At 62.5% G+C, this 23,009-nt stretch overlaps 1 protein-coding gene across 16 annotated transcripts in view; it reads right to left on the bottom strand.

The window, feature by feature from the left end:
* ADGRB1 (adhesion G protein-coupled receptor B1) overlaps positions 1 to 23,009 on the bottom strand; it is a 94,977-nt gene that overhangs the window by 63,104 nt on the left and 8,864 nt on the right. For 13 of the 16 annotated variants that reach the window (XM_055347928.2, XM_055347929.2, XM_055347927.2 and 10 more), the window contains exons 2-10: positions 16,881 to 17,883; positions 5,953 to 6,114; positions 4,838 to 4,948; positions 4,255 to 4,419; positions 3,969 to 4,132; positions 2,987 to 3,161; positions 1,984 to 2,148; positions 1,677 to 1,778; positions 113 to 219 (exon numbers count right to left, since the gene is read on the bottom strand). In XM_055347928.2, coding sequence (XP_055203903.2) covers positions 113 to 219; positions 1,677 to 1,778; positions 1,984 to 2,148; positions 2,987 to 3,161; positions 3,969 to 4,132; positions 4,255 to 4,419; positions 4,838 to 4,948; positions 5,953 to 6,114; positions 16,881 to 17,664 — 1,935 coding nt within the window. In that variant the 5' untranslated portion in view covers positions 17,665 to 17,883. Of the gene's footprint in view, positions 1 to 112; positions 220 to 1,676; positions 1,779 to 1,983; positions 2,149 to 2,986; positions 3,162 to 3,967; positions 4,133 to 4,254; positions 4,420 to 4,837; positions 4,949 to 5,952; positions 6,115 to 16,880; positions 17,884 to 23,009 lie in introns of all 16 variants that reach the window. The other 3 variants (XM_055347925.2, XM_055347938.2, XM_055347939.2) reach the window with 2 other exon arrangements.

The following is a 23,009-nucleotide window of genomic DNA, read 5'->3' as shown; positions in this document are numbered from 1 at the left end:
TGTCCAGGCAGCCACCCAGGACCTCCCATGCCTACGACCCTCTGCAGGGTCCCAACCTGTGTGGCCAGGGTGATTGGGGAGGGGTTGGAGACCCCCGGGAACTGGCCCTCACCATCATCTGGATGTTTCTGTAGTCAATGGAAACACAGCGGATGTAGGTGGGGGGCTCCCAGTAGGCGATGCCTTCCTCGTCCAGCTCACACCGTCGCAGGATGAGTCCTGGGGAGACCATCCCCTTCTCAGGTGGACGCCCGCTGCCTGGCCCAGGAATCCCACCCTTGGCCCCTGGCAGCAGACCTTCTGGATGGGACCCTGTGGCCTCCAGAAACAGGGACTCGCCCATGGCCTCACACCGAGAGCAGAGTCCACGCAGGGACCTCGTTCCCTTCATCAACACATTTCCAGCTGCTACCTGCCCCAAGGACTCAGGACCTGGCAGGAACTAAGCCTTCAGGAACCCCACTGCATGGAGGTGGAGATCTCGGCCAAGCAGGGCCTTCAGAGTTCGGCCATGACCTCCTTCGGAGCCCCTTCTAACCAACCCAGAGCCCTGGAGGAAGCCAGCACCCTGGGCCCCTGCCTGGCTGCATCCACAGGGCTACAGGGGCCTCAGCCTGGCCCGGAGACAGGGGGGCAGCCTTGGGGTGCCGCTGGGCATTAAGGGGACAACAGCCTTAAACACGGCACACCCTGTGATACAGAGCTCACTCCCAGGACATCATCAGAGAAACAGGGACAGCTGAGTGTTTACAGGGTGGCGGCAGCCACAAAGAACTGTTGCAGCCCTGACACCTGACAAGAGCCGCAGGACTGGATGCAGAAGCTGGTTTAGATGGGGCCAAAAATGAGCGGCACTGGGAGACCCTGCCATGCATGCGGACCAAAGGCCAGGGGAGGCACGCCACCGTGCGGCATTCACGTGCTTCTTTTTGCTTCTCAGCATTTGCAATCTGCTACCAAGAACATGCCCTGTTCTGTAATCAGAAGAGCGAGGGAGGAGCAGCAGCCGCAGCTGGCAACACAGGGCCCCTGCCGCCGTCCCCCACACCTCCCCACAGCAGCTCTGAGCAGAGGAACCCCAACTGCCCTCATCCTACAGATGAGAACACAGGCTCAGGGAGGTTAAGGCAGTTTCTGAATGTCACACAGCAAACAAGGGCAGAACCAGAGTTTGAACTCGGGCTCCCATCCTCTCTGCCTGCTGCCTGTCAGGGACATAAAGCACCTGCACTCCTTCAAAAAGGAGGAGCAAAGGAGGCCTGACCCTAGTGCAGTGAGCCCTTCCCCGTGGAGCCCTGCTTTCTCCTTGAGGCTGGCATTCAACGGAGACCTCCTCTTCCTGTCCCCGCAAGCCCCGGGCAAGGGCATTCACTTCCCTGTGCCTCAGTTTCCCAGCTGTAAATGGTGGCGGCTTGTTGGGTTGCTTAGACTCCGTGGACATCTTGCGTTAGGGCTGAGCATGGGTGCCAGCCCCTAGCGAGTGCTCAGAACAGCAGCTGCCACAGAGTTCTCACACGGTGCCCTGGGCTCGCGGCCCCACCACCCCGCGCCAGCACACGCAGGCTGTCTGGGCTCCGTGTCTGGGCCGCCTCCCAGTGCTGACAGCACCTCAGCATGGGCATCACCGTGAGGACAGGACAGGAGCCCCCATACACCATGTGCTCTCCAGCCCTCACCTGTGGCATTGCGGGGACACCGGACGGCAGCCACCTCTCCCGCTGGGGTCTCCTTCCAGATCACAGCACCAAAGTTGTCCTCATCACAGATCTCATGGGGCTCTGCCAAGGGGCCCGGGACAGGGGTTCAGGAAGGGGTACTGAGAGCCAGCAGCTGGCTCTGGAAGGTGCAAGGCGCCTGGAGCAGGCATCATTATGAGGACAGGACGGGAGCCCCCAACACACCACGTGGGTGACAGCTGAGCCCGAGCCCGCCCGATCGCCATCAGCCCTCCCCAGAGCCCAGCCCAGGCGGGAGGGGCCTCACCGGGACACCGCTGGGTGCCGCACTGCCGGTACTCATCCTGGGGGCCCTGGCAGGCTGCTCCCCCGAAGAAGGGCCCAGAGCAGACACGCTCCCGTCGCTGGCTGCCAGCCCCACACGTGACACTGCAACTGCCCCATGACGCCCAGGCCTGCCACTTGCCATCCACTGCGGGGCGCGGCCAGACACAGGGCACAGGCGACAAGGAGGGCAGGGTCCAGGAGCCACAGTGACAGGAGGACACAAAGACAGGGACCCACACAGAGCCATGCGGCAGTGAAACATAGGGACCCAGGGATGTGGGGCAGGAGGTCAAAGAAGGGAAATTCAGACCAGGAGAGGAGAAAGCAGTCATCAGCCTGATACAAAATAAAGCAAACACCCCACATGCAGCCAACCCCACCACCCTCCACACCTAACTGTGTACCCCACTACCCCACGGCCACCCCACACTCCACTTCCCCACAGACACTCCAAGTCCCACTGTGCACCCCGCTACTGCATGGCCACCCCACACTCCGCTTCTCCACAGACACCCCAAGTCCCACTGTGCACCCCACTAATCCATGGCCACCCCACACTCCACTTCCCCATGGATACCCCAAGTCCCACTGTGCACCCCACTATTCCATGGCCACCCCACACTCCACTTCCCCATGGATATCCCAAGTCCCACTGTGCACCCCACTACTCCACAGTCACCCCACACTCCACTTCCCCATGGACACCCCAAGTCCCACTGTGCACCCCACTCCTCTCCCCATGGCCACCCCATGCCCCACTCTCCTCATGGCCACCCCACACCCCACAGTGCACCTCACTCACCCTGCAGCCACCCCATGCCCCGTTTCCCCCACAGCCACCCCAGACCCCGCTGTGCACCCCACTCCCTCATCAGTCACATGCCGGGGCCCATGGTTACCCCCACCCGCTGTGGGGCCTGTCCCCTTCCTAGAGGCTCCTGCTTGTTAGGTGCCCCCCGACCCCAGCCCGGCGCACCCCTGACCTGGGCACTGCTGCAGGAAGCAGTCTCGGGTCTCCACCCAGTGGCCCTGGCACTCGGCACCCCCGTAGGAAGGCCCGTTGCATTCACGCGTGCGCTGCTGTCGGCCCTGGGAGCAGCTGGCGGAGCAGGCGCTCCAGCTCGACCACTCATTCCAGTTTCCATCCACTGCCCGGCCCGGGGGAGGAAGGAGACACAAAGTGGGCGTGAACACCCGGCACCCCAATGCCTGGCTTGGAATGTGGGTGTGAGCACCCTGGGTGCTACCGCCCCACACCCAGCCTGGGACATAGGTGAGAACACCCTGGGGGCCACCACCCACGGCCAGCCTGTGACATGGGTGAGAACACCCAGGCTGGGACATGGGTGAGTAAACCCTGGGGGCCACCACCCCACATCCAGCCTGTGACATGGGTGAGAACACCCTGGGGGACACCACCCACGCCCAGCCTGTGACATGGGTGAGAACACCCAGGCTGGGACATGGGTGAGTAAACCCTAGGGGCCACCACCCCACATCCAGCCTGTGACATGGGTGTGAACACCCTGGGGGCCACCACCCCACACCCAGCCTGGGACATGGGTGTGAACACCCTAGGGGCCACCACCCCACACCCAGCCTGTGACATGGGTGTGAACACCCTGGGGGCCACCACCCCACACCCAGCCTGGGACATGGGTGTGAACACTCTGAGGGCCACCACCCCACACCCAGCCTGGGACATGGCGTGAACATCCAGCCTGGGACATGGGTGAGAAAACCCTGGGGGTCACCACCACACACCCAGCCTGGGATATGGGTGGGAAATGCCCCAAGGTCACACCTCAGTCTGCTTCCTAAACCCAGTCTGAGGTTCCAACCTCTGAGCACCCTGAGGTGGGTCTGGAGTGGGCAAAGCTGGGCTCCTGGGCCTGGCCAGTGGCCCACTGTGACCTCCCCTTTCTTCCCTTCCTCCCTGCCCCTACGCCCTCCCTCTCACCTACCAGGGCACAGGGCAATGTTGCAGAACTTGGTTTGCTTCTCAGGGCCCTCACAGGGGTTGCCCCCAAACTGGGGGGGCCTGCAGGTGCGCGTGCGATCCCGAAAGCCACGGCCACAGGTGCTGGAGCAGAGGCTCCAGGGCGACCACTCATCCCAGGCACCATGCACTGCAGAGGGACGGAAGGTGCTGCTGCCCACTGCGGCCACTGCCCCCGCTGCCCTGGCCGTCCGCTGCCCCGGCCCCCCGCTGCCCTGGCCATCTGCTGCCCCAGCCCAAGGTCCCACCCACCTGGGCACACGGCAGAGTTGTTGCACAGCCGCTGCTCGCGCAGGGGTCCGCTGCACTGCGTGCTGTAGGAGGAGGACACGCAGAAGCGCGTGCGGGTCTGCCAGCCCTCGCCGCAGGTGCTGGAGCACACGCTCCACGGGGACCACTCCTCGGCTGCTGGGTCACCTGCAGGCCCCACTACAGCGTCACAGGCCTGCCGCCCATGGGGCTGCAGTCAGACCGGGGCCAGACCCCGCAGCAGGAGGGTTGCCCTGCTGGGGAGCAGGCAGCGGGGCTGGGGCAGAGCCCCCGGGCCTTCGAACCAAGCTGATCTCAAGAACTGGCCATTTCCCCTACAAGGCTGGGAGCCCTGAGGGCCGGCCTGTGCCATCCCTGGGCCTCTGGGGTCTGGCCAGGGACAGGTCTCTTCACCTCACACCAGTTCCCCTAATGCCAGGCAGTCAGGAGACAAGAGCCCTGCACCTAAGGGTTTAGTCTAGTTATGGCATGTTATTCAAGTTACTACCCATAACCAGCTACAATTGATAACTTACAGTATTTTCCCAAAGCCCTAGTCCCACCCACCCCCTTCCCGCCCGCTCACCGGTCTGGGGGGCTGGGAACCCAAACTGCTGCAGCTCGTCCCCCAGCTCCTCGCGCCGCCGGGCATCTGTGGACCGCAGGGACTGGCTCCGGGAGCTGGTACGCCCAGCGGCTGCAGGACGGGCTCAGGTCAGCACAGGAGCGGTGCTTTGCCCCCGTCCTCTCTCTCTGTGGCCACAGTGCTCTGAGTTCGGCAGCACTGGGCCACCTGGCTCCACTGGGCAGCTGGGAGCCAGGGACCAGAGTGCCCAGCCTGGCACCAGCCCTCATCTGGTCACCAGGGGACCCTTCCTGTGGGTCCTGTCTCCCATACCCCGCGCCACCTCCCTCACTGCCTCCACCGCCCACAGGCCAGCGTTCACCTGCAGGACGGCTGCTCTCCCGTGCCTGGCACCGCAACATCCCCCTGCCTCCCTTCCGCAGCCCAGCCAATGCCCCGGGGCCCTCCCCAGGCTCCTGAGAGGAGCTCTTCTCCCCAGGAAAGTTCACCAAGGAAAAAACAGCCCAAACAATGACAGTCTCATTACAACGCAATTTAACTTCACGGAAGCAGCTAAAAAATGCATGGGGTCATTAGACGGCCTTATTACAGAAATACATTCTGGAGGCAGTGTCCGGCTGGGGCAGGCGGGCTGGCTTGGCCAGAGGTCCCACAGCCAGCCTTCCGCACACCCTCCAAAAACCCCAATCCACAAACCGGAAGAAAGCCCCAACTAGTCCCACCCAGCCCCCAGCACCACCCTCTTCGGGGCCCTCACCTGTGCTCCCCCGGCTAGGCCCCAGTCCCACGGGCCAGCCCCCACTCCCACGGGCCAGCCCCGAGTTTAGGTCCTGCTTCTCAGAGCCCAGACCCACCCTATTCCCTCTTCCTGCAGGCCCCGCCCGGCGTCTGCCAGGCCCAGGCCCCGCCCCTACCTGGTCCCGCCCCCAAGCCCCTCCCTCCACCGGCCCCTTCTGCTCCGGGCCCTACCCCTGCCTGCCCCCACCAGCCCCTTCTGCTCGAGGCCCCGCCCCGCCCCCACGGGCCCCTCCTCTCCAGGGCCCCACCCCACTCTCCTCCCTCACAGGCCCCGCCTCTCCAGGGCTCCGGCTCCGCCCCGCCCCGCCCGCACTCACGGCCGCAGGCCTCGCGGTTGCACTGGCGACCCTCCTCCAGCACCCCCTCGCAGCCGCCGCCCTCCACGCCCCGCGCGGGCAGGCAGGTGCGCGTCCGCGTCTGGAGGCCTCCCCCGCAGTCCCGCGTGCATTCGCCCCACAGGGACCACAGCTTCCAGCCGCCTGGGGGGAAACCAGAGGGCGGGGATCAGGGCAGGGCAGGGGCTTGTGGCCTGGACGGGTAAGTCATGGGGGTGCTAAGCCCGCCGAGGCCGGCCCGGGTGGGGAGGGGCCGCAGTGACGGGGAAGGCCTGGCCTGGGAGGACCTGGGGGTCCGGTGTCTACCCAGCTCCCGGGCCCCCTCTGGAGAGCTCAGGTCACGTCTGAGCCTGAAGGGTCCCCGTGTGCCAGCCGCCACTGGGCAGGTTTGCTGCCAGGAGGATGAAGGGATGACGACCTCCGCCCACCAGAGGGCTGCCTCACAGCACAGCGTCCTGATGGTAAGCAGAGGGTAGAGGGGCCTGGCCTGCAAGGCTCTCGTTCCTGGCACGCCTGGAAGCCCTCTCCAGGCTCCATCCAGTTTCTGGCCAGGCCCTGCTCATCAGAGCCTCAGTTTCCTCATGGGCTCAGCGGAGGGTCACCATCCTCATCACCAGGGCTCCACATTTCACACCCCAGCTGTGACCTGGAGCCGCTTCTTCACCCCACGCAGGGATACCAGTGGTGACCAAGGCCTCACACCTGGTGTCCAACCAGGGCCTCGAACCCAGGACTCAGCCTGACTGAGCCTGCCCTGGACCTGGCCAGCTGGCCACCCGAGGAGGGAGCCTGGGATAAATGCCTGCAGGCGCCTCCCCGCCACGCCCCTGCCCTGACCCCAGCCACTCTGTTCAGCTTCTCTAGTGAGTCTGCCCCGACAGTCCTGCCCCGACAGTCCCCGCCCCGACATCCCTGCCCCGACAGTCCCCGCGGCCTTCACGGACCTGTGTTCCCCCAGCAAACCAGACCTCACGCCCCAGGAGTCTCCGCTCCCGGGGGGTCCTCGTGCTGCCAAAAACACTTTGGGCTGCTTGGAGTGCCCATGGTCCTGGAGCACTGGGTAGCCATGGAGGAGCACAAAGCAGGAGAGGGCCACTGCCATCTGTGGGCCAGAGAGGGGCAGCGGCACCAGGGGGCCGGAAAGGGGCTGCCGCATCCAGGCCTCCCGCTCAGGCCTCCTGCCCAGCACTCTGGGCTCATGTACACCCTGTGCAGCAGGGTCGGGCGACTTGGAAAGGGCATGCAGCCCTTGCCAAGTGCCTGCTCCTGGCCACGGAGGCAAGGAGACAGCTGGCGGCCACCACGAGGGGACCCACCATGGAGCTGGGGCCGCTTCCACTGGGGAACACTGGGGATCCGGCAGCTCGATCCCAGGTACAGCAGGGGAGGCCCCGGGGGCAGCAATCAGGCCAAGCACAGGCCACCCCGACCCACCAGAAGGGCCCCAGGGCCTCTTGGAGCCTCAGGAAAGGGGCCCTGCCTCCCTCAGTGGGAGTGTGGACTGCAGGAGACCCCAGGGTAGCTCCAGCCGCCACGTTCCCCCAGTGGCCCCACCACCCACTGGCCTCACTCCCATCATTTACAACATGAGGATAATGGCTGACCTCCCAGGACTGACCAGTGGGAAGTCAAACAGCAAAAAAGGATGTGGAGAGGACGGCGTGTGGCATTGTCACTTGGGTCAGAGTTGACTCCTAGGGCCCCACTTTGATTTTCAGCAAACTCAGTGTCCAGCCAGAGTGCCCCCCACCCTGCCCCACTTCCCCACACCTATGCCAGGAATGGCCAGCAGGGGGTGCCAGGGGCATGGGGATGAGACCCGGGAGTGGGACTTGACCCACCACAGCTGTGGGAGGCCTCATTCTCCCTGGTGGGGTCCATAGGGTGGGAGGAGTCTTCCAGGCCCCCACACCTGCTGCAGAACCTCTTCCTTCACTCACAGAGCCATACTCCCACGGGTCCCAGAGAGGAGAGCACCTGGCTGAGGGTGCACAGCAGTTGAGCTGCCTCCTCCATAGCATGCTTAGCCCATGCCATGCCAGGGGAGGTGGGGGACTCAGCACAGCCTCCAGGGCACAAGGGAGGGACAGGGTGGCACCTGCCCACAGCACAGGAACAGGTGACAGGCCCTTTGTGGCTGCCCTGTCACATGCCCTAACTCAGGACAAGGAGAGGAACCTGGACTTGAACTGGTGGTCAGATTCCAAACGCCCCCATCCCCCAGACTAAGGCCTCCTGCCAGGACTGTCTGGGGCCCAGGCGCTCCGGGCCTCAGTGGTCTCATCTGCTGAAGGCATCCCACCACCCCGATTCTGAGGCAAAGGCACAGACGGGGTCCTGAGAGGCGGGCCTGACAGTGGGTCAGGGTGGCACGTCCTGCAGCACCCCCCTCGCCGTCCCAGCCCGGCCCCCATGCGGAAGCCTGAGTGACGTGGAAACTGGCAGTGGGCGGGAGAGAGAGGGTGTCCAAGCCAGGCTCATAGGAGGATGCCACTCGGTTCCCATGGCAACTGCTGCAGCGCGCAGCCTTTCAGGATAGACCCAGGTTAGGCCTCAGCTGCCAAAACACCCACTCATTTCAGGGCTGGTTACCTTGGTGACCCAGGTGGTGAGGATGTGGTAGGGGAGAAAGGGCGGGGGCACATCAGGAGAGGCTTCGGAGGGGCGGGACACTGGCCCAGAGGATGGATCACCCTGCCCCCACAAACCAAGCCTGACCCTGGTCACATACTGAACCCTGACTTTGGACCCGTGCTGAGCCCTGATCCAGGTCACAAGCTGACCCTGGACGCATACTGAGTCTCGATTCTAGTCACACACTGATTCCTGACCCTGGTCACATATTGAGCCTTGATCCTTATCACAGACTGACCTCTGATCCTGGGCACAGAATTCCTGATCCTGTCACATACTGAGCCCTGATCCCAGCCACAGACTGATCCCCCATCTTGGTCACACTCCTGCTACTAATGAACACTGAGAAAATGGTAGCTGCTATTTTTATTCTTGTTTTGTTTTTGATGTGTGTCCCCTCACTTAGCTGACACTCAGTAAATGTTTGTCCGGTGAATGCATCAATGCCAGGATGGAGCCCCTGGGGTCCGCAGTGCAGGGTGCAGAGGTGTTCAAGCCACCCTTCGCTGGGTGGACACAGTGTGTCTGAGCTGGGTGGACAGTGAGGGGCAGCAGAGGAGCAGCAAGCAGGCTGGGGGGTGGGCTGCCCCTCCAGGCCCGGAAAGAAACCGCCTTTCTTCCCCCACTCAATGCCGGCTCTGTCTGGAAGCCTCATTTCCATCTCATTAAGGGGATGAATAGAGCCAATTAACGGCCCCAGGCAGCCTGGCCACCCAGGGGAGAGGGTGCTTGGTGAGAGGCCTCCTGGTGTCCTTCCCACCCTGGCACCCCAGACTGGAGGCTGTGAGCTCCCCACAGCCCGCACCCCGAGTTGGCTGGGATGGGGGTGCGGGGGAGCACAGGGGGCGTCCCTCCCTCCAGCTGGGCCTCCCTAGCTTCCGGGCTGTTCTCTGGAGGAGAGCTGTGCACTTCTGTCTGTCGCCAGCAGAGGTCTCCCGAGTCCAGCAGGTCGGGCAGCACCGGGGCTGGAGGGTCAGTTCTGCCATTCCCACCCTGCTCTGCCACCAGGTCCCAGGCAACCACAGCGTGCCCGAGGGATGACCCCACCTCCAGCCCAGGCTCCAAGTTAGGGTCTGTCCTGGGGCACCCAGACTCCTCTGAGACCTAGACCAGGGCCCCCTGCACGGACGTGGAAGGGAGGGCCCCGGAGGGTGGATGGGGCGCCCGGTGGCCTGACTTAGCCCACCTGCTGCCAGCCGCTCCTACTGGCGGTGCCCAAGTGGCTGGTCCCCCTTCCTCCCTCCACAGAGGCGGGCACCAGCAGATCTCAGGATGGGGCTGAGAAGCCGAGCCCACCATCCGGCAGGCCACTTCCCAGGTGAGCTAAGAGCGAGGAGCCTCGTGGGGCAGCGGGGCTCCCCGAAACCTGTCAAGCCTCCATCTCCTTAAAGCCTCACGTAGGCCCTGCTAGCAGGTACTGTCCCGTCTCCAACTCTCAGGAGGGAAACTGAGGCTCCCTGAGCTGGCCGAGTCTTGTTGCTTCCTTTTCTTGATCAGGCAGGTGCTCCTTGGCCTGAGAATGGTGCCCTGTTTACAAGCCTGAAAGCCCAGGGCCCATCCCGGAGACCTTGGACAAGTCTCTGCCCACCGCCCGGGCCCCGACCCCGGTTGTCTGCTGCCAGCTCCACGTCCTTTCTCCCCATCTTTCTGGGAAGTGGAACCAAAACACAGCGCCCTGACTCTCAGCCTCTCTCGCAGCCAGGCGGGCGTGGGGTGCGTTCTGGCTCTGAGCGGAGGAGGTGAAGGGCTGAGGGCATGGTGGGCCCAGCATATCATTCCCATGGGGCCCCATCCTGCCATCCCCATCTGAAATGGGTGTTGTCTGTGATGGGGACTGAAGCCTTCTTGTTTTCTAGATTTTTCTAAATTGGCCCTTGTGCAAAAAGAGTGGCTCCCCTGTCCAAGCCAGAAACCCCTGACAGTGGAGACCCTGGCACCTTCCCAAGCCCCTCGGTGCTCCCTGTCACCATGAGACTACCTGGAGTCCCAAACTCCACTCCAATCCTGACTCCCCTCCAAATTCCAGCCCAGGCTTTGCTGCTCCCTCTGCCCCTGCACACCCCAGACAGGCCTCCAGATGCCTCTTCCCAGGACATCCGGGGCTCCTGGGGTTGGGGCTGAGCCTGACTGTGTCTCCAACAGCCTCGAGAGTGAGTGTGGGGTCACTGGGCAGGTGGGCCTGGGCTGAGCCTGACTCACCCTGGAGGCAGGGCAGGGAGGGGGAGGTCACCCCATCTCCGTGGCCGGTCACAGCCCCTCGGCCAGCAGTAAGCCTCCCACACCCCTGCAGGATCCAGGAGCCCAACGGAATGTGTGGGTTCACACTCCACACCCAGTTCCAGCCCAGCCTCCCATATCCACTCCCTGTGGGCACACAGAGGACGCACACAGGGACACACAGGGATATACACTCGAGGACACACAGGCACACAGACCACACACAGGGACGCAGGGACACACACACAGGGACACACACCACAGAGGGACACACACACACAGGGACACAAACCACAGAGGGACACACGCAGGGACACATGCACTAAATTGGCCCTTGTGCAAAAGGAGTGGCTCCCCTGTCCCTCCTTGTGCAAAAAATGGCTCCACACACACCACACGGGGACACATAGGGACACACACACACACACACACACGAGGACACACACACTTGCTCCCAGGCCCCAGGACGCTGCTTTTTCATGATCTTCCATGTCGCTCGTGCAATAAAATTCTTTAATTAAAACATGAATATTTAAAACAACCCTTGAGAGAAACGGCCCCACTCACCCTAGGCGGAAAAATGCAAAGGGAGGCAGTGGGGAGGAAGTGATGAGGGCCAGAGAGAGCCGGCAGGAGAGGGGCCTGACAGCCTGGGGGGCGGTGGGGCGTGGGGCAGCGCGAGGTGGAGGGGAACAGTTGCTTGGCCTGAGGAGTGTTTGCAGAGTCTGACGCGTGACGTGGCCATGTGGCACTTGGACAGGCCGTGCGGGGGGCAGGGCTGAAAATGGGCCACGGGCTGGCCTGGGCTGCCTGCTTCCTCCTGCACTTGGCTGTGTGTTGCCTGCTAGGGACATCGACGGATGGACAAGCCTGCCCCAGTGTCCCCGGGGCCCACAGCAAGGGCACAACGCTCCCTGGGCACAGGTCTCAGCTGGCAGGATCTGGGGTCAACTCTGCCTCCGCTCAGCTGTGTGTCTTCTGAATGGTCACCTGCCTCTCTGGTCCTCATGCCACCCCATCCCCCCCACGCACACGCACGTGCACACACAGAGACATACACACTCACATACATTCACACACGCACTCACACATTCACACACATGCATGTGCATGCACTCACATTCACACACAGGCACGCGCACATTCACACACATGCACGTGCACACACATGCACTCGCATTCACACGCACGTGCATATACACATTCACACACGCACGTGCACACACATGCACTCGCATTCACACGCATGTGCATATACACACATTCACACACACGCACGTGCACACACACACTCACATTCACACACATGCACGTGCATACACACATTCACACACATGCACGTGCATACACACATTCACACACGCACGTGCATACACACACATTCACACACATGCACGTGCATACACTCACATTCACACACATGCACGTGAATACACTCACATTCACACACATGCACGTGCACATACACACTCCCACATTCACACACATGCACGTGCACATACACACTCCCACATTCACATGCATGTGCACACATTTACATTCACACATGCACGCGCACGCATACACATTCACTCACCTGCACGTGCACACATTCATTCACACACATGCACATGCACACACACATTCGCACATGCACACGTGCACATTCACACACATGCATGCGTGCACACATTCACATGCAGATACGCACACACATTCACACATGCACACGTGCACACACATTCACTCACCTGCACGTGCATTCATTCACACACATGCACATGCACACATTCGCACACACACACGTGCACACATTCACGCACATGCATCCGTGCACACACATTCACATGCACAGATACGCACACACATTCACACATGCACACGTGCACACACATTCACACACATGCACGCATGCACACACACATGCACACACGCACAGCTCTGAGCAGAGCTCACTGCAGACGCCCTAGTGTTACCACTCGATGGCAGCGTCAAGGGGCTCTGCCATCAGCCTGCCACTTACAAGCTGTGTGGCCCTGGCTGCTGCCTTAACATGTCTGTGCCTGTTTTTCTCCAACGTGGACTGACTGAGTACCTGCTGCTCCCAGGTACTGTTCTACACGTTGGGGGGCACGTCAGGGAACTGGCAATGCCTGCTTTGTGCTGCTTACATCCTGGCCTGGACAATCAGAAGTGGACACAACAAATAAGGGAAATTATGCAGTGTGTCGAGAGGTGACACGTGTGCAGAGACAGAGGCAGGATAAAGGGTCAGAGAGTGGGCCCAGAGCTGCTGCCATTTTCAACAGGACGGTCAGGGTAGCCTGCAATGAAAGGTCACATGTGCGTGAGGACTGGAAGGCGGAAGCCCTGCGGGTCTCTAGGGAAGACTGTTCCTGGCAGAGGGAACAGCTGTGTGAAGGCCCTGAGGCAGAGCGTGCCTCCACAGGAGCCCATGCAGGTGCCTCTGGCACAAAGTAAACACTCAATAAATGACTATTACTACTGAGATCACTTTTGCTCCTGTGGTCCTGGAAGCATCAGGGCCTTCTGGGTACAGAGCATGGGCACTAGGGTCCGAACTGTCTCTGGGCCTGGGTGACGACATTCCACCCCATCCTGCGCAAGATGACAAGCTCCCTGCTTCATGTTGCCAGCAGCCGAGTCAATATGCCCTCTAGCCGTCTTTCCACAAGACCAACGGCCCCTGCCCCACAGCCTTTACCTGTGTTCTGTCAAAATCGCTGCACAGAGCCCAGCCTCGATACATACATTCACACTATGCATGCATGTGGCACACACACGCACATGCGTAACGTACTGCACACACGCGCACACACACGCACCCACACTTACATGGGGGCACACACACCACATATATGCATGAGCACATATGCACACACGTATGCCATGCATGCAAACATGTGCACATGCCACACTTGCACACGCACATGCATGAACACACATGCACACACAACACACTTGTATGAATGCATGCGTGAACACACATCCTCCCACCTCTTTCTGAGCACCACCTCCAAACATTCTCTTTCTCAGAATCTCCGTGCACACCTCAAGCTGCTCAAATATCCCTGCCTCCAGTCTGTCTCTGCTCCCTGAGCCCTCTAGAGTCTCCCTGCCTAAGACTATGCGAGGATATTGATATTTCATCGTCAACATCGCTTCTGCTTAGAAACACTTCACCCCAGTTCTCATTCATCAGGGCAATCTAGGAAACAAGATATTTTTACCCTTCCTGTTTTAAAGATGAGGGGCCTGAGGGGATGAGAGAGCTGATGGAATTGGCCCAGGGACACACGGCAAGCCGGGTCAGGCTGGGATTTGAACCCAGGCCCTGGGGCTCTGCAAAAGTGGCTCAGAAGCTATTTTCAAGCATCCATTGCCCCACCCTGGCCCTGTCCTGGTGCTCCAGGTGTCAGAGCTGCCTGTTCACATGACACTGCCAGCTGGCTGCCTCACAGGCAGCTCACACTCAAGTCCCACTCTGACCTCCAGATCTTCTTCTCCCCTGCAACCCCAGCCCCACTTCCTCAACTCAGCTGACATCCTCATTTCTGGTGGGACACCTGGGAGGGGTTCCCTGCCCATGTCCACATCCTTTCATCAGTAAGTCGATCATCAGCTGCACCTCAAGGCCCTCCTCTTCCCTCCCACTGCTGCTGCTGCGTCCTGACCAGGCCAGTGGCAGTCCCCTCCTGAATGCCGGCACCGGCTGCCAGCCCGTCCCAGGCTTCCCCTCAGGGCTGACATCTCTTCTGCACTCACAGCCCAACCATCTGGCTCTTCTGCCCAAAGCCCTGCTAAGGCCCTTGGGTTCCCAAGATAACGTGGGATCTCCCACGGGAGGCCCGACCACCTTATACCATAGGGTGCCTGCACTCAGTAGGTGCCCAGTGAGGAGTGAAGCTCGGCGCTCCCTCCGACACCCACGTCACACAGTGCCCCAGCCTCTCCACGCGTCACATGCGTCTGTCCCGCCAGCTCTTTCCAACAAGCTCCACGCTGTTCTGAGCACTATTAGGAATGGCAGAGCTGCTGCCCCCTGATGCTGCTAACGACCAGCTCTTCGGTAGTGGGTGTAATCTTGGGCCGGGCCCCTGAGACCCATCAATTGGAGGAAAACACTCTGCAAAGGAGTTGGTATTCTGCCAAGGAAGGAACCAAGGCTCCGAGGGGTGAAGTGACCAGGAGTGGCAGACCAAGATGCACGGCCAGGTGTGCCTGTGACCGCTGGGCCCAGTCCTCCTGCAGCCTCCCACCTCCCAAACCGTCCACCGCCCCATCTCTACTCCCTGAAAGAGCCCTCCATACTCTACTTCGTTCTCTCCCCAGTCCCCCTGACACTCATCCCTGCCACACCACAGAAGCTGCCCTCACCAAGGCCACAGTGACCTCCACTCTGCCTGGTGGGGGCTTGGTCCTCAGCCCCTCCCACCCAGCCGCTGGCGGCACCTGACGCAGCTGACGTGCCCACCTGTCCTGACGCAGCATGACCACTTGGCTTCCTGGCCCCCCACTGCCCAGGGGCGCTGCCTCCCTCCTCCTCGGGCCACTGGAGGGCTGGGCCGAGCCTCACGCCTGTCCCTCCTTCCTCTGGCCCCTCTCTAGCCCCACTCACGGCCTCACAGAGGCTTATCTGGGATCCATGGCCCCGTGTTGTGGGTAGAACCATGCTCCAGCATAACTGACTTCCTTTGTAGCCCTGCGTAGCCTATTTTGTGCCTTTAAACACAAAATTCTGAGGAGGAGTCCATAGGCCTCACTGGCCCCAGAGAAGTCAAGGACCCTGGGTACCCCTAAGGGTCCCATTGCCCCAAGATGGCCCTCCAGCCTCGAGTACACAGCCCAGCCTCACCCCCAAACACCCGATGTACGCAGTCAGCCCCTGCCTGGCATTGCAAACTCAAACCCCTCCAATCCCCCAATCTTCCCAGATGCTAACACCAAAACCCTGGGCTTCCTTTTCTTTCTTGCACATCACCCGTCAGCAAGGGGTCTCCATGCCCTAGGTGTGTACGGGACCCATCTCCTGCACTGAGGCCCACTGGGCCTCCACAGGGCTCTACCCCGAGGATGCCGCTCCTCTGCACGCTCCTGTCTCATGAGCAGGAAAAGCCAGTGTCCCAGATGCTGGCAGCCCCACAGGACTGGCCCCTGCCCCTCTGTGCTCTCCGGGCACAAAGCCACCCAGGCCTCGCCACTTGCCATTCTCTCTTCCTGGCATGAGGTTCCCCCACCTCTCACAGAGCTTTGAACAAGGTCCCTCGTCCTCGCAGCCTCCCTGACCTCCAGGTACAATGGCAACCCTGCCATGAGGGGCCAGCTCTGCCCGGTTCTTGTGCAAGGCTCTCATCACTGCCCGAGGCCTGGCTGCTCGTGTCTTCGTGCTTAGGGCCTTCCTATCTCCCTTACGCAGCTGCCTGAGAGCAGGGCTCTGGAGGGTTTTCACTGCTGCAGCCGCGGCCCCAGCACCTAGAGCGCGTGGCAGATGTGATTCATCCACCGAGAGCATACTCAACCTGAAACCTCATCTCCTGACCACGTCTCCACAGAGCCCACCTGCCGACCTTTTCACGCAGCCCGAGTCCCCAGGACCATCATCCAGCCCCAGAGGCTCCTGCAGTCCCCAGCCCCCGGCCGCTGCAGCCTCTGGCCCATTAAAGTTGTCCTGCCGGAGAGAAAGGGCGGGCCCTCTCCCAGCCAGGAGGATGACCCTTTCCCATCCTGGAGGGAATTAGGCCTTCAATGCTCAACCAGCACCCGCCGTGTGCCCGGGCTGGCCCTGCACACCTGCAGTGACCTTCACTCTTACTCTGTGCACGGGTGGATGGAGCAGGCGCCTGGGAGGGTGCCAGGGTACACACTCCCCAGACAGCGGTCCTAGCAGGGCAGCACTGCGTAAGAAGACCCTGGCCCACCTCCCCTGCCCACCCACCTCCGCCTACCCGCCCACCTCCTCTGTCCGCCCACTTCCCCCCATCCGCCCGCCTCCCTTGTCTGCCCACCTCCCCCTATCTGCCCACCTCCCCTATCCGAAGGTTTCCCCGCCAGTCACTCACCTGTGGCGCCGTGCCCGCCCCGGTCCTGGGTCAGGCTGGTGAGGCAGTTTTCAGGGCCACCAGCCACCGCATCTCTCAAGCAGACATCCCCGCGGGGGGCCAGGGGTCCCGCGGCAGGGCCGCCCGCCTCGCCGCCCAGGCAGGCGCAGGGGGTCTGCATGATCCCGCAGGGGTGCGAGCTGCGGCTACCGGCCAGACATGCGTCCAGCCAGCGGCACAGCATCTGGCAGGCGGCACGGCTGGGGTTGCGGTTCCCCACCACCAGGTACTCCACGGAGAAGTCGTCGGTGGGGCCCGGCGGCCCGGCCCGGGGCCGGAGTCCGACGTGCTGGGGCGGCTGCTGGCGCCGCATCTGCAGGAACTGCTTGCTGGCCTGCAGGAAGGCCAGGGGTGCGGAGGGGTCGCAGAGCCGCAGCACCTCGTCGAAGCTCTCCACGCCCAGGTAGGTGCGCGTGGACTCGAGGAAGGAGTCGAACTGGTAGGTGCGCACGCGGCCGGGGCCGCTGCAGGGCACGGGCGCCTTGGCCACCTTCATGTACAGAGTGTAGCGCCGCGGGTCCGGGTTGCGTAGCGTCCAGGAGCAGCGCGAGGCGTTGGCCGGGAACACGGCGGCCGCGGAGAAGTAGCCGAAGAACTTTCCCTGCACCAGCGTGGCGCACGGCTCTGGCCCGGGCCCCGCGTCTGCTCCGGCGGCCGCCCGCGCGCGGCGTCCCAGCAGCAGCAGCAGCAGCAGCAGCGGGGCGAGGATCCAGACGGGGCCCGGGGCGGCGGCCTGGCCCCTCATCCTAGCTCGCGGGGCCGCCGGGGTTCCGCGGGCTGGGCAGGCAGGCGCGGACCAGGTCTTGACATGCCAGGGTCCGGCGGCGGGCAGGGCCGGCCCGGTGGGGGCAGGGAGGCGGGGCAAGGGTGGGATGGGAGAGGGCCCCGCTTCAGGTGACAGAGAGGGCAGCAACGGCTTCTAAAGTCCAGGGCCCTGGTGCCAACCTGTGGCCACCAGCAGCAGCTGAAAGAAAGAGCAGAGGGTCAGAGTGAGCACCTGGGGAGACGTGGGCTCTGGGCATGGGGGTGGGCTCTCTCAGAGGAGGCAGCTTAGCCTGCTACCAACGAGGGCAGGAGGACTTTGGGCCGCAGACACAGGCCCTGGCACCCTCCCAGGCACCTGCTCCGTCCACCTGTCTGTCTGCCACTCACCAGCGTGACCACCTGCAGGGGCAGCGGCCCAGCTTGGGGAACAAAGTACCTCCGCCTCCACCCAAGCCTGAGCAGGGAGGGGCTGGCAGTCCACCTGGGGCTTTTGGTGGTACCCCTTTGCCCACGCAGCCTGGCGTGGCCCCCGGGGGCCCTGGCCTCCCTGCCTGCCCGCTTGCTCACCACGCTCTGCGTGGCTGCCCCTCTATGAGTGGAGGGTGTAGCTCTCTCAGGCTCTGTCTTTCCTGCTGACCTTGGTCCCTCCTCTCTAACCTTCCTCCTTCCCAGGAAGATTCTGCAAACCCCGTGGGAAGGGAAGTGGGCCCGGAGCACAGGAGAAAGTTTACTCGGGCCATTCCCCAGCCTCCCGTCTGGCCCCCGAGTCCTTTCTAAAGGCTTGGGGAGCAGGAAGGGGGTGCAGAGCCTCAATAGCAATGACTGGATCTTTGTGGTGAGGGGGGCTCAGATTTGGTGCCCCCCCAAGACTGCCCTCTGCAGCCTCCAGCGGCCTGTGCCCAGCTGGTGCTCCTGCCAGGAAGCTCTCTTTCGGCCCTCCCACGTGTGCCCTCGTGCCCTATAGCTACAGGCACAGGGCCTGGGGAGGGATGGAGGGGGGACGGAGCCACCAGGAGCCACCTCACCTCTGCCCTTCCTCTGCAAGGCTAGCATTACTTCCTATCATTCATGATGGGAAAACTGAGACACAGAGAGAATCCATAATTTACCCCTGTCACAGTGAGTGGGTCGGAGAACCCATACGTGAGCCCCAGGCTGACCCTAAATTTGTGCCACCAGGAGACACCTCCCAGCTCCAGGAGAGGGCCCAGGTTGAGTGACTGCCCACTCACAGCGCCACGGGTGAGCAGAGGTACAGCGAAGGCCCTGGATCGGGGGCTGCCCTGAGCCCAGCGGGCATCCACCTCGCTGTGGACCTTGGCAAGTTCCTTCTGCCTACAGACCTCAGTCTCCTCACCACCCCCAAGGCCTCTGGCCAGGCCATCCATCCCACCCAGCAGTTGAGCCAGTGTGGGAGGGAGGGGAGCTGTAGCCAGTCCCCCTCCCCCAGGCCACCCGGCCTCCTGGTGGGGATGCCTCCGCTCTGCTGACCGCGCAAATGCTGGTCGCCCGCCCACGGGACTTGCCGCTTCCTGCTGCCCGGGCCCAGCTGGCTGGCAACACAAGGTCGGTCACTGCTGTGCAGTCCCCTCCTGGCGTCCTTCCTGCACAGCCTTGTAGGCAGAGCAGGGAGCTGGGCCCAGGCAGCCTCGAGGTCTGGCCTCAGCCTGAGCAGAGGCTCTGAGCCCATGGGAGCCAGGAGGCCGGAGGCTGGACTCGGGCTGTGCTCCTGACTGCACAGTGGCCTCGCACACGTCTCTCACCACAAAGCCTCGGTTTCCCCATCTGTAAAGTGGGATGGGCACCCCACTGCTCTCAACAAGAGGTTAAGAGCTGGGTGGGGGAATTTTAGCCAGGGGGGTGCAGGAAGTGCTCCCAGCAGGGGGAGGAAGCTGGCTGGGGCTTCTGGATCTGGGAACAGACATGGCCCAACCTGGCCCTCTGTGGTCTCATTCCTGGCAAACATTCCGGGCTCCCAAGAGAAAATTTTTTTAAAAAGGGACAAACCTACAAAACAATCTTCCCTTCCTGGCGCCTTCGTGGCAGACCTGGGAAGATGCTGCCATGTCCCCTGCCTCCTGGAAGCCCTCCTCTAATCCTGCCCCCAGACACGCTTGGCTGGGTGGGCTTGGACAAGGCATGGAAAAGCCGGACTGTCCTGGGCGCCCCCTCACCATCTCATGGAGAGGGAGCGGCTGTGGGCAGGTCCCACAGCCAGAAGGCCTCCCCAGCCTCACCTTGCGCTACAGTCCCGGGGTGAGCCCAGTCCTGGGTGAGTGTCGGCAGAGCCTGGCAGAGTGCCAGTCCCACCTGGTGCTGACCCCACGTGGCCTTGACTCCTCCACAGGTCAGCCAGCCTCACTGCCCCATATGCCCCTCCAAGTGCCAAGGAGGCCCCAGGCAATCCTGTTAGCCCTGACCCCGAGTTGGTGTCACCCCCAGATGCACCACCTTCCCCCCAGAGGGACCCGCACAGCTCAAGATGCCAAGGCCCACCTTTCCCCTCCTCATCCCAGGCCCTGGCAGCTCCACCGCATAGCCTTCCCAGGGCGGGGCAGGTTCTAGGGGCCTGCGGTGCCAGCAGCAGGCACAGGAGCCGGGGTGTACAAGGACCAGCCTCTGTGGGCCTGCGGCTGGGCACGGAGTCTAGGGCCTCGGTCATCCCACCTGGAAACTGGTACAGCCTGGCAGCCTGGAAGGGGAGCGCAGCCTCATAAGCCCGGCTGGCCACGATGCAGCTGGTGTCCGCAACGCCGTGTGGACTGTGCAGGCCTGGGAGGGGTGTCCCAGGACAGGCTCCAGCTTGGTGAGAAAACACGGAAGAGTCCATCCCAGGTTCACAGGGAGATAGGATGTGTGCCAGGCACTCTGTCACTGAGGCACCCTGTTACAGATCCATTTGACAGATGGGCATGCTGAGGTCCACAGAGGGGCCATGCCTTGGTGGAGGCTCACAGCTGGTACCGGGCACCTGAGCCTGGAATGCAGCTCAGGCCTGCGGGTCACCGCCCATGCTCTCTGCACAGCACGGCCCAGCATGGCCCCAGAGCAGGTGGACGAGGGCCTACCCCTGCCACTGTCCCCGGGCCCTTGAGAGCTGAGCTGAGTGGAGGCCTCCTGGCATCCCCTAGGGCCCTGGTATCACCGGTCGCCCCTCATTGTCACCAGCTCACTCCACGCCTTGAACCCTCTTAGGGTATGAGGCCCACCCTGTAGGCAAGAGGTGGCAGAGGGGATCAGAAGCAGCCAGTGCCCCTATCAGAACTGCCCCTTAGAAGGGTCACCCTGGCAGTGCTGGGGTCACCCTGGGGGTGATGGCGAGGGAGTGGCATGAGGGCCAGGAGTGGCCATGGGGAAGGAGAGTGCTCAGGAGGTGGAAGGGGGAGGCCCCAGGACCAGCCAGGTATGGAAGGTGCACACGGCCCACTTCTGGCCTGGAGAGGGAGGAGGGGCTAAGGGCCAGGCAGCGCAACTGCCCAGTGCCCTGGCAGGGACCTGGGGCCTCGGCAGACTGTCTTGGGGCCAGGAGATGGCCCAGAAGTGCCCATCCCTGGGATTCTTAAACCTTGAAGCCCTGGGGTTCCACAGGAGGGACCACAGGGGCCATCAGCAAGTCAGGGGGGTGTGGGGAGAGAGGGCTCAGGTTACTTCCCAGCTCCCCAGCATCCCCTAGAACATCTCTGACTGAGCTGCTCCCCGCCCAGGCCTTGGGAGAGGCCATATTGGCCGGAAGGCCGGCCCAGCTGATATGAATTTGAGACCCACAGAACTGGCCCAAACCTGCCTTTTCTGGCTGGGCCACTGGGCAATGCTGGGCAGGAGCCCAGGCTGTTGTCTTGGCTGATGGCCCCTGAGCCTGCCAGTGGGCACGGGCTTCCCCACCTGCTACACTCACCCCCTGCCCTGCCCCCGGCAGACTCACCCATCCCTGAGCCAGTCGAGGTCTCCTGCACCCCACCTGCCCGCCACCCTCCAACGGGGCCACCCCGGAGCCTTCTCACACCAAGGCAGGCCCAGGCGGGCAGAGAGCTGGCCAAGGCCGGGGGCAACCAGGGACCATCTCCTCAGGCTCCTGTCCCCCCATGCCAGGCCTGAGCTGGGCACTGCAGCCCAGGTCACACGGCTGCAGTGTTGGCCGACACTCTAGCTGAGATGGGGTGGGGTGTGCAGGGGAGACTCCTGATCCTTCCTGGCACCCAGGGTGGCATCCAGGAGGCGTCAGCGCCTGAGTGGGGCCCTGAGGATGAGTGGGTCCCTCTGCCTGCTGGGGGCAGGGGTGGGCCTGTGCAGTGTCTGGGCCAGGAGGAAGGTCAATGCGGACAGGGTTACAGGAGACTTCCAGAGAGCAAATGGGGGAGGGGCTGGTGGCCTCTGCTGAGATGTGGAGGGGGAGAAGCAGATGTGTGTCAATGTGTGCACAAGTGCATGTGTGCACACGTGTGTGCCCAAGTGCATATGTGTGTGCACGTGTTCCTGTGTGCCTGTGAGTGTGCATATGTGAGCATGAACACACACATGCGGCACATTTGTACAAGGCCACGTGGCTGTGGGACAGCCTGGGCTTCGTGCTGTAATTGCTGGGATGTGAGGGCAGCGGGGACAGAGTCGGGGCTGGGAGAGGAGGGTGTGCCCCAGAGGGTGCGTTTAGCCAGAACCACACACAGTCACGGCCTTGGAGAAAGGGGTCCAGGCCTGAGCCAACAATGGCTCCACCCTGGGGCAGCTGCTGTGGTATCTGCACAGCTGTACCTCTGGCCTCGGCTCCCCTGGGCTGGCTCACCCTCCTCCCTTCGGCCACATCAGCTCCCAGGTCCCCTCGGTTGGGAGGATCCCCTGGAGGCCCCGGGGGTTGGACCTGGCCCTGGTCCCTCAAAATCCATGCTCCGTGCTTCTCCGTCAGGTGCCTTGATTTCCCCAGCAGGCTTTTCCAGCCTCATCCTCCAAAGGCGTGTTCCATGCAGCAGTCAGGGACCCTGAAGGTTGAGGCCGGGCTGACCCCTGAGCCCACCCCATGCCAGGCCTCCACTATGAGGACAGAAAACTCCGGGCATCCAGGCCACAGGTGACAGGGTGGGAGAGGCTCATGGGTTGCCCCCATTGCTGGGGGACCAGTATGGGCACTGGCCACTCCTGTCTTTAAGTGTTACAGTTTAATGGCAAAACTGTCACTAACTCTCTTGCAGAGAAGTGGGCGATTGTCTTGGTCCCCGAACCACAGGCCACTTCTCTGGTCATTGGTTTCCATATCTTGGCCTGGATAACAGCAGCTCCCGTTACCCACTGCCCCTCAGCTTCCCAAGGACAGTGACCAATTACCAGCAAAGC

The sequence above is a fragment of the Gorilla gorilla genome, chromosome 7, assembly GCF_029281585.2.
Source record: "Gorilla gorilla gorilla isolate KB3781 chromosome 7, NHGRI_mGorGor1-v2.1_pri, whole genome shotgun sequence".
NCBI lineage: Eukaryota > Metazoa > Chordata > Mammalia > Primates > Hominidae > Gorilla > Gorilla gorilla.
The sequence above is the reverse complement of the archived record's forward strand: the minus strand, read 5'-3'. Positions and strand labels throughout refer to the sequence as shown.